At 31.3% G+C, this 12,387-nt stretch overlaps 1 protein-coding gene across 1 annotated transcript; it reads right to left on the reverse strand.

Moving 5' to 3' along the window:
• Positions 1-4,118: 4,118 nt before the first annotated feature.
• On the reverse strand, positions 4,119-9,134 carry LOC137923481 (uncharacterized). Its single transcript, XM_068766741.1, has 7 exons — positions 9,092-9,134; positions 8,402-8,572; positions 7,621-7,784; positions 6,999-7,212; positions 5,997-6,426; positions 5,063-5,166; positions 4,119-4,228 (listed from the first exon to the last, which is right to left on the reverse strand). The coding sequence occupies exons 1-7, from the start codon at positions 9,126-9,128 to the stop codon at positions 4,119-4,121; spliced, it is 1,230 nt and encodes a 409-aa protein (XP_068622842.1). The 5' UTR covers positions 9,129-9,134.
• Positions 9,135-12,387: the final 3,253 nt, after the last annotated feature.

Raw genomic sequence — 12,387 nt, forward strand, 5'->3', positions numbered from 1 at the left:
AATAAATATTTAAATCAATGTGATTGTTTTAATATGTATGTATTTTATTGTTGTAAGTTTCCATTGTCTTTATCCGGATCCCCCGATGCCTCTCCCTATATCCAGGAACCCTTGCCAAGCCGGTTAGAGATTTATCTGCATCGATGTCCTTGTTGACGGACGTTGGCCTTTACGCTAAGCCCTAACAGTACATAACGCTTTTATATCAAAATAATATCAACACTATGTTTAATTTTCTTTATTCTGAATACAGTTAAATATCGCGAAAATATATTCTATTTGGAAATAATTAATTAATGAAAATGATTTTAATAAAAGGATAATACGATGTATTTAAAAAACGGGAAGTAATCAAATGATGTTATTATTTATTTATAAACTTATACAAACTCATATACAAATGTTATAAATATAAAACAAACACATTAACGAATTAAATATTGTTGCGTATGTGGTAATAAATATTTTAACTTGAGTTTAAATTTTTGTTTGTTTCATGCCTTCAAAAAAAAAAAACCATTTCATATTTAAGGAGAAGGACGTTGTTGGCTGTTTTAAAAAATAACAGAGAATACAGATATTAACTACTAGAGCTGCCAACGACATGCTATTATTACATTTCGTAATTTAAAATAAATAAATCGTAACCAGCATTTATATAAATACTATTAACCTTAATGTTGTTTGTACATAAACTAATATTATGGTGTACATAAGTTTAACACATAAGCAATATTGTTCGTCGGAGAATATGATGCTTCTAATGATATATTGTTAAATTGCATTTGAAGTCTAATTACAATGCAATATTGACCTAGTTAGGCGCGAGGGAATTTCTGCTTTATTAGGTGTTTACAGTGTCGACGGGTCCGTTACAGTACATTGGGTTGATATATAGACCTCCTTTTATAACTTGTATGTAGTTACTTTATTGCTTGTTTATGTAAAGAAATAAATAGTTTTTTTATTATATTTTTTACAATATACCTGGACCAACAAAATTAATAACAGGTTTTCCACTATATGTTAACAAGAAGACATAAGGTATTTCAGTTATATCGCCCGTAGATATTTAGACCTTATAACTTCGGCGAGCTATTGTTCGGAAAAGTAGCCGGGTAAAGATCAGACGATCACCTCTACTGGTTTGATCAAGTAAAAAGGTAACTAAACGCTCTGTTACTACTGCCCTGAGAAAGCAGAATATTAAAGAGAGAAAGTGACCTTTAGAAAGGTAGAAACGATTGAGAAGATATCATTTTGGCGACATAAAAATAACTTTAGCTGGTAGTTAGTAATTTTTGTTTTATCTTGTGCTTGAAATGCATACTTACGGTGTTAATGTTTTTTTCATTTATCAGAAAATATTCAGAGCTTCACCGTTAGCGGTGGTAATGATCATGAAGCCCTTTGTCGAGACATCTTTATATTAACTAGGCAGACTTCCTTACGACTTTTGGCGTGTTTCCATTTTTTATTTTAATGAATTGAGTAAGAAAAGAACTAATATTTAGCCACTTCCGCACATGCAGTGGTAGTCGTGAATTACACAACTACCACCGTTAAATCACTCAACACGTGTTTCACCCCTCCACGGAGCATCTTCAGGAGTTATGTTACACCGATTAGTGCCAAACACAGAGTGAACTCTGCGTGTTAAATATTGGTCCTTTTCTTACTTAGGATGGACTTCCGGAAGGTAACGGCTGATTCCATCAAATATTCATTGAATTAAGTATTATTCAATAGGCCTTATTAATTAATAGCTTAAGAGCTTAAAAAACTAAAGCACCATGAGTTAGTTGACCGTGATAGAGACACCAGTGCACCTGATAAAGCTTTAGCCGACACTCAAAACGCATGTTATAGCCATTTCGATTATTAGGTTGCGGATTAGATTCCTATCATGGCGTTGTAAATTAAATAATAGTGTATTTCTTAAAAGCGGTGAGTATTAATTTTGAGGGGAAACTGGTATATCGTAGTGGCAAAACTGCGAAAACTATGTGACATCCTTCAATCTGCACCGGAACCACGTAGCGCGCGGTTAAACCCCTTTTTCTGGAAGGAGGCCTGTGTTGTTAGCATTGAAATTTTCCCATGAAGAAAAGAATAAACGAAAATAAGGCAATTAATGTACGGTTTAGACATGATTTCAGTTGTAGGATGTTCTCCATTGGACATAGGTTCCCCTAGAGACTTCCGGTAGGAGCGATTAGAAGCGATTTGCATCCAGCGTCTAACTACACTATTTAACTAGTTTAATTAATATATTGTATAATTGACAGAATTACTCTTATGAACGAATATTTTTTCCATCTACGAATTTTTCTGTTTTAAGGAAGATTCGTGATAAGCTTTCCGATCCTCGGCAGTATTACGGATTACGTAAGCTTGTTACTAGTTAACAGCATTCACTATTTCACTTACTCTCAGTTGATATTAGTGAAACGCTTTCGCAAGCTACAGTAACCTCGATAACGCTGGCCTTTCATGAGATTCGATCTGTTTTACTTAACATGTATTGGGGGTTCACCTTTTTATATATATATATATATATATATATATATATATATATACATATATATATGTGTGTGTGTGTGTGTGTGTATATGTATTCTTAACTAAGAATCTTGAGGCGTTCTATTTATCTCAAGTCTAAAATATCGGGCGATTTTGAGCAATTGTTAAACTACTAAATTTTCGAGTCCAAAAATGTATTCGCATGGGTAGAGATCATAATAACAAGTAATCATTGAAATAAAAATAATAAAATTGTCTTGTTTCAGGTGGTGACAGCCGTCACAATGACGAAAGTACTTAGAAAAATACATCAAAGAGACCTGTGGAGACAACTCGTACAATTCTCGACAAAGAGTTTCCAGGAAGAGCGCAAACTTCACAAATTAATATAAATGATCGACAAGAAAAGGAAGTCCAGATTCAGTTTCATCGACGAAAGTGAATAAATAACATTTATAAATAGTTTATTATTATTTTATTATGTAACTTCACATTATTTCTGATTACATATTGAAAATGCATATAAATTATATTAACATACCTATAAGTTTTAAATTTTCATAGCTTTCATAGTTTTTAATTATTTTAGGAAATTAAAACCGCGTTCTCTTTTAAATTTTGATTAAAAAAAACGGTGACAAATTTTCATCAAAAATTTTAATCTTATTTTAGTTTGTATTTTATATAGACATTATAATATCTTAAAATGTAGGCGAGACTATAAAATTCGTCTTCATTTCTTATAATATTGCATTCTCGTCTTACTATTTACAACTAACAATTTTACAGATATTTACCGCTAACCCATGCGGTAGAAGAATTAACAAAAACTGAAATATTTTGACGATTCCGTCCAAACATATTATTAATTTGATTATTATTAACAATGGCACGTAAATTAAGTTAACTAACATTTTGTCTAAATCTTCTACGTAAAAGAATAAAACATTTAAATCACATATACATTATTTATTTCTTGGTCCATTTCGTTAAAAAAAACTTTTTTTTGCAAACTTACATTGTTAATCTGCACTGATATTAAAATTGCTTACGACATCTATATAACCAAATCATCAATATTTATATGCAATGCTTACGTAACATGTTTGCAGAGTTCGCCTATGTCCTATTTAATTGGTAATAATATATACAATTCTTGTTCAACGTATGATACATTTGCATTAATGTTACGCAAAACAAAATAAGGGCCACATGTATATTGAAATTTTAATTGAATTTATTACAAAGAAATCAATCATTAAATAAGAAACAATAACACTGTTAAATATTTTTTGTTATACATATATTTTAATATTTTATGTAAATCCTTTGGTTTCTCTTTTTCCTTTCCCTTGCTAACATTTTTTGTCAAAACTTTGTTTAATACTAATTTAAATTAGGAATATAACATTGATTTAGCGTTAGGTTCCCCAATTATAGCATTAATGAAATTATAGTAACCGTAACTATATTTCACTGAAAACACCATGTCGCTCTTATTTTGTTTTGAGAAGTATAACTAACTAGGATATATTAAAAATGTCTTTCTAATCACAGAGGAACACTTGAAATAAATACAATTCCGCCTTTCAAGTTTACACCACAAACAATAAAAACAAAGCCAACAGTATCGCTCTATTGTAAGGCTGCCAATATAGGGATCCTTTATTCCATGTGTCATGGTGAACAGCTGCTTGATTTTCTCCTGTAACAGAAGTACACGATTATCAAGTTTGCAAATAATATTTTCATTAAATATTTATCATCATACAAAATTTTTAAACTTTTTATTTTTGTTTTACTTATTATACTTGAGTTTTGTAATATTAGTTCAACAAGTGTTTAATTCGTTTGTCTGATGTTTAGATTCCATGTTGATGATGTACTAAAGCTCTCTGTCAATATAGAAGAGGAGATGCGTAGACGAAAGAAAGTAATGGATATATGACAGCGGATTAGGAAGTTGAACTGGCAGTGAATAGACAATACTACATGCAGAATACATGGCCTCTCAAGACATGAGGTTCTGGAGAGGAAATCACGAATTAGTAAGCACAGCAATGGATGTCTATTCATTTCAGACAAAAAATACAAGTGAACTTGTTGAGCGCGAGCGTTCCTGTTCGCCTGAATGGGACGTGCTAGCTGAAATGATGACGTAAATGATTTTTTATATAGTAACAAAGAAAACGCCGCATGCAAACTAAAATTTATTTGTTTTTAGATTACCTAATATTCATTAATCAATCCTTCATTCATTTCAATCACTTACGTCATATTTCACAAGGACACTAAGGCAACAAACTATTCTACACATTTGCTGTACGCATTAAAAACGCCGACGCAGAACATTCACAACAAAGGGATGGATGCCCTTCGTGCGTTACATACATCCGGTGACAAAAAGGAGGGAATATGGAAGGGGAAGACAGATTGTGTAATATGTAATAAATAATTCATAACTTAACACGTTTTACTAACAATAATTTTTAAAATTAAAAATACTGTAGTTTTTGTTACAACAAATATAAATTCTTACCAATCAACACATGTACGTTAGTAGTAATCTGTGAATGGTTATTCAACTGACATGTATAAAGGCCACTGTCCTCTTGTGAAGCAGACTTAATGGTAATTGCAGCGCTGGAACAAAACGATGTGATAAAATCAAAATTGAAAACATCAAACATACACTAACTTTCCAGCGCCAATAATGTTAAATTTTTGAAAATTATTTGTAATACTTTTAGTAGAAATATACCATTGAGTTGGCTGGTTTAGATCATTATTATTTATTGTTAACAGTAAAACGTGTGTTGCGTTTTGATGCCGTTGAGACTATTATAATTACGTGGTTAATCACATTTCATCTCAGGAGGCCGGGAACTGTGCATTCCGTATTTCAAAATGTTATTACTAAAACAGAATCGTTTAAAGTAAGATTCTTATACTCTCCACACAAGATAATAGATAGAATAGAAAATAGAATGAGATTAAACTGTACTACAATGGCAAATTTCAACTTAAAACTAGGAGGGTTCCAAACGTAATCTGATCTGAGAAAAGCCCACAAGAATCTTTAATACTTTTTTATTTTATTACTAGGTAATGACGACAATTGCCCAAAAAAGAGTTAATATTTTTATGAAGCCTAAAAAAAGTATTTATTTAATGTTCTATGTGGATCGTTTTATACAATTTAGAATCCTTAAAAGAAAACACATTTCCTTTTTAATTTATTGTGTAGGAATCCTGTAGGCTCCCTTCCGCTGCCGGAGCAATGTAAGGATTATGCCGGATTTTTGCTGGTTAATACCCCGCGGTTTTTTTTGTGAATTTGAAAGTTACTACGAAAAAAAAAGCCCGCTTGAGTTTGTTGTGGAAGTGACCCCCTAGTTCTAGCACAAAGAATAATAAACTTTTAGATAAAAGAATAATATAAAAAACCAAACTTGATTAAATTTAATGCTTGCCTGATGTTTCGCCATGTTACATGTTCATTGAAAATCTTTCCTTGCTTTTTCCAAAGTAATCCATAGATATTTTCTACCGGCTTAGCAGTTGTAGAGGTCGCCACTGGAGTTGTATCAAGGATTTCAGGGATGGTTTTTGTGGTTGTACTTATGCTAACTGTCGACGTAATAGTTGTTGTTGCGATGCTCCAACTTCTGTTCAAGATTATTTCTAATCTGTTGAACACTGTGGTCATTTCCGTAGTTACCTCCGGTGTGGTTGTCATTGGAGTGGTTATTTTAACCATCGAAGGTGTTACTGGCATTTGTGTGGTCATCGATAGAAGATATTCGTCTGATATTACACAAGTCAGTTTTATTGAACTGCCTGCCTTATAAAATCTATCTTTTACAACATGCATGTTGTCTCCATTAATAGTTAAAACAGGCGCTGTAAAGTAACAAACCTTTGTACTCTTATTTATTTACGACATTAAATTTTAGAATCTGTTATGGTGGCAGAATATTACTTATTATTAATATGGTGACAGGATAACAGGAGACACTTTGTCCTCATGTCAATGATCACTTAAAACAATTTACGTCAAAACTTTAAACAAAATGTACATAAATAATTGAAGTTATCGTGAAATATTAAAGTTTTTCCTTATATAATAAACTTATTTTCTTCCGCCCGCTTCGCGTGGCACTTGCTCTCTACAGGTGTAATTTCAAAAAATCCAATTTTGGTAATATTTACCACACCTATAATTTTTTTATCTAAATTTATACCTACAAGAGTTCTAGTCTGAAAATGTGCATTTTTAACAAACTTCCTCTCAATCTCTTACATGTTTTATTCTACCAATCTCATTGTTAGCTGATTTCTATTTGACAAATACTTATACCAAATTTCAAGTCTGTAAATATTATGGTTCCGGAGATATCGTGATGTACTGAATGTACATTAGTAGCACTATATTTTATGTATAAATATGCATATTATCTAAATTAAATACTTACGTAAAACGGTAAAATTTGTATATACTGTCCTGGGTGGATGAGTTGATATTTGGCACATATAAAGACCCTCATCTGATTTTCTTACAGGATTTATACTAAGTCTCCAATTGTTTGGATATTGATATTTCACTGAAAGTCGATTGTCACCCGCATGGGCTTCTTTTCCAACTGTCAATAATTGAGCTGCATCGGATGTGTTACGAAGCCACATAACCTAGATATAATATAAAATATAGAATTATAATGTAGATATTTGTTTAATTCCAAATATTATTTTATAACGATACTTTCATAAAAAGTAATGTAGATAGAAAATATACATGAAAGTATATAAAATAAAGTACATCACTATATACATTTGCTGTGTTTTATATAATTGCTTCCCTTTTAAGTATCGCAAAAAGAGAATTTATTTAATGTATTATAAGATTGTTTGAATAATATATGTGTTTAGTTAATTAAACATAATTACTTAATTATATCATTTTTATTTCACCGCCCATTAATTTTAACAAATTTTAATAAGAACATCTCATTTTTGCTTGCGGGAGATTAGAGCTTATACCCATGTTACGACTGTCTACAGATACGAAGGGAATATGACGATGCAGAAGTAAATTACCGTCTTATCTTTGAGCATAACTACGCGACAATTTAACAATGCTTCCGCTCCAACGTGCGCTACCATCTGAGTGACATTATTTTCCTCAAAGTATGGTCCCCAGTGTTGCTCGTGATGATGATAACCTTGATAAGGGGCAAAGTTACGTTGCTCTTCTGACTTTACTGAAAATTATTAAAATGTTGTAATTTCAATTTTTATAATTTCTAATATAAACCAGCCATACGCCGTTGTTCATTTTTAATAATTTCCTTAATTGGCATAATTATTACATTTTTGTATCTACGTTTATTATATGTGGATTCGAAGAAACTAGCGTCGAAATTTTAATTTCTCTTAGATTTAATTGATTTTTAAATATATTAATTTAAATAATTATATTAAGTTTCAAACAGGAAAATTAATTTCCATGTTGTGAATTGTACCATTCGTGTAGAGAAAATACTGATATGTTAATAAAATTACTGTAGAAGACCACGTACAAGGTTCGGTTTATATTACATCAAATTTTTGTCGTACTATGACAATTTTTCCAGTCTTAAAGGAAGAGCCGTTTAATTTCTGCACTAATAACGATTAAAATGAACAAAAACTTTGATTTAAGTTTATTTTTTATGACCTCGATCCTTTGACGTTTGTGTCAAACAATGACATCAAAAAGAAACATCTGATCTCTGCAAAGCTTTTACACAAAAGAGAAACTTTAATGCAAACGGGACTGATACTCAACTGAAAATTGAAGAACGAATCGATTCCGTTCTAGTGATTGAACTACAATTACCTTGCAATTTATGTTGGTTCACGTCAGTAATGACTTCGCTCTTGAAACTTTCGCGTAGTTTCTTTGTTATATTTTTGAAAATTTCTCTGGAAATGGCGAGACCATCTTTTCCGTTGTTCATGCGGTCGTTAATCTCATTTCCTGAGTTGTCCATTGACACGTGTTGACTATCTATAAGTGAAGTATTTTACTATCGTAACTCTGTAGTGTAGAAAATAAACATAACTAACTCAATATGTACAAAAAGATAATCCGCCTAGTTGTGACTTATGCCTGTGAAAAATATTGGACCATACGATAAGATAGCGCCGTCGTGTAAGGATAAATCACTATTTGAACACAACAATTATTAGATTCTAGAAGTTACAAAGCCTGAGACAGTCAAGCCACTTGGAAAGAATAACCGATATCAGAGCTTTAAAGACCATCCCGTAACTAATAAGACTCTGAGGAAAATCCAAGAAGAAGAGGCTTGAATTTGTTAAAGAAGATCTCGGGAATATTGGAATAAAGATATCTTTGCAAACAGCGGTGAAGGATAGACCGAGATGGAAGAAGATCGTGGTGGAAGCCAAGACCCACGAAGGGTATAGCTCTACGGGAAGTTAAAAATTTAATTTAAACTAAATAATTTAATTGACTGAACTTTATATTATAAAATCTTTAAAACAGTAAAGTATATTTTCTTACCTGTAACTGTTTGCAAGTAACAGAGGAGTAAGCACATGAAACTAATCCCTCTACCCGGCATGTTAAACAACACATAACACCTTATGCCATCACTTTTATGATATATTCAATGTGTTATTAAATTTACTGTTACATAACTTTTATCGAGGCTGTGCGTTGAAAAGTATTCCATAACATCTTTTAATCTTTCTCACTGGGTGACCTAAAAAAATAGAAAATTTAGTTCTTTATTTAAATCGGGTTTCGTGCTATCATTTGTATTTATTTATATTTCTCTAAATTTACAAACTAAACTTGCATAATATACACTCTCATGTATATATATATATATATATATATATATATATATATCAGTGTTTCGGTAAAATATATATACACATACATATATGTACATACATAGTTATTAATTTTTGCAGTACCCGACGATAAATATCAGCACATCGACCTTCGGAAAGAGACCATCGGCTAATTTCGGCTTCTTAGAGCACTATCTTTGTCCCACGCTACCTATGAGACATTTTGGCAGTAGTTGTATTTCGTGCCACTTTCCAAAGGTCGATGTGCAATATTTATAGCCCTGTGTTGCAATATATTTTAATTAATACTCAATCCTATTATAACCGATAAAATCCGAAAAGAACCTACTGCAAAAATTAATAACTATGTATGTACATATATGTATGTGTATATATATATATATATATTGTACCGGAACACTGATATATATATATATATATATATATATATATATATATATATATATATGAGAGTGTATATAAATAGATAACTATAATTGAGATTGAAATATAAAAAAGTTTAACAGTTAAAATTGTTTTGGGAATATCTGTTATCAATAATTCACGAAAATGACAAAAACTCACAAACTCGAAGTTTGAAAAATGACATTTTCTCTGTAACTATACACTACCAATAACCTTCTTCCATATATTTTAAAGACACGAAGAAAGACTGCCGCTTGGGAGCCGTGGCAACGCATGCGAATCACAATATTCCAAAATTAACAAAAGAATAAGTTATTTGTTGTTTTGAATTATTCAGGTTTACTGTTCATCACATTTTCATTCACACATCAATATACACAACAAACATTCTATTATTTCAACGACATTATTACTATCAACATCATTCTTTCAAAATAAACAGATTGGTAGGTCAGTGTACAATATCATAAATTATAAAAATCAAATAACATGTAAATAAAATAATATAATAGGAATTATAACAACAACGAAATTAGGTGAGGGGCCTCTATTTTAGGTCTCATTAGTACAATGTTAGAGTAAATAAAATGAACTTTATTTGCGTACGTGTGTGTGTGTGTGTATATGGTTGTGCAAGTAAGACATCTTGTACATATAAGTAGTACGATTGGTCATATTCTATATACTTTTCTATCTCACTATACAGAAGTTGCAGGAACCATATTTTTAAATTTTTAGGCAAACGTAAATAATTTTACCGTAGCTGTTACAGTTTCTTGTCGTAAATATTGGACAGTGAAAAAAGAAGACATTAGTGAAATCACAACAGTGTGCGCCTAAATGCTATGATTCCACAATAAATGTTACCAAACAGTACAATAGAAACAGAGTACAAGTATTCTTTATGGTTATTAATTCAATAAATCGGCACAAAATTAGAATAGACCCAATTATAAAATATTTAATATAATCTAACGAAAATGTTCGCAAATATGAAACAATTATAATAGGTGTAATATTAAATATCTATTACATTATTTTAACCTATAGAGCAAAGATTGTGTTAATTCATATTAAATTTCGATTTTTTTCTGTATTTATTAATAATTAAAGAGATCAATTTAATATACGAGTAAGTCTTTCACTGTTCCGTCTAATTGATATAGATCTTTTTTGTATGGCAAATTTACAGCACTGATTAAATTACAGTGCAGGATGTATGTGGCTTTGACGTGGTTTTTAAAAGAAAGTACGGACTACGAAAGTGGAAATTCCACCTCACAATCAATTAAAATCGCAATCTGATTGCTTCACATGCATTTCACATTCTGATATCGATTTTTTACAGGCATACGATGTTCATATGTAGCTATAGTAGTACATAATAAATTGAGTTGACTACAATTCATACCAAAACTTTTTATGTAACGTACTAATTTAGTGTGAAATTTTGAACAATAAAGTAATAAATATTTGTAACTCTAAGCGTATTAAATATAAATAAAATAGTTTTATGAAACAATTGGAATAGTTAATACTTTTTCAAATGTCTCTAAAACTCTCCAGTACGTTTTCTACGAAGTTTCCTGCGTTTGAACCAATTTTGAAAGCACATTTTTCAGTCTGCTATATCTAGGAAGCAAGTGGAAGTATTAGCGGGCAGGCAACATGACAAAGAACACAGCACATTCGCATAAAACAAAGGACTTCTTGGCTTTATGGTCCAGAACCTTAGTAGAGATCACGGATCGGCAAACGCAGCGAAAGATGACCACCCACAAGGTGGACAGGTGACCTTGTTAAGCGGATACAGCTCGCTTTCAAACTGTCCTATTGAAGGTCTATGGGGAAGCCCTATCACATATCCAAAATTGGACATCGTGTGATTGGTATGATGATGAAGATAGCTGATTCCTCAACAGTCTATTAGAAAGTAACGAGAATATGGTTCTAGCAATGAAAAGTATATTCCCTTGATCTGGTCTTTAGGAAACTAGAAGAAGTAATAATCAAATTAAGTAATCACTAGCAATGATCATTAATCAAAAAGTGCACAGACGCGTTAAGGTCTTCTTCGATTAAATAATGATGTTTATATAGTGTAGTATAAACACTTCTGGAACGAATTTTCAGTTCATGCTAAATATTTTCATATATAACTCGCCGGTTACGTCAAATTTTTCACTTATATGACTTTTTATTCAGTAACAGCGGTCAAAGGACAACCACTTCTTCCTTCACTCCACAAATTTTAGCAACGGCCCTATATCTTTTTATGAAACAGGGAAAAAAATCGGTTTGCAAGTTTAACTTGCACAAAAACGCACCCGACGTAAATTCATTTTTCAATGACACGAGATAGTTTTATAATGCTTGTATAAACATTCAGAAAGTAATCTAAGTTTAGAACTAACATATTTTTAGTTTCCTTCAAATATTGAAAATATATCTTAACTCTAGTGTTCCATAAGCAGGGTAAATGGCTATTGGTGTAAAAATTTTGAAGGGGTGAATATATATTTTTCAAACTAAGTAAGTAATTTTTAAGCTTCTGTATGCTTAAGAATATACTCA

This window comes from Battus philenor, unplaced genomic scaffold (genome assembly GCF_028537555.1).
Source record: "Battus philenor isolate CCGP_79_NKW_IND1 unplaced genomic scaffold, ilBatPhil1.0.hap1 SCAF_21, whole genome shotgun sequence".
In the NCBI taxonomy this organism is placed as follows: domain Eukaryota; kingdom Metazoa; phylum Arthropoda; class Insecta; order Lepidoptera; family Papilionidae; genus Battus; species Battus philenor.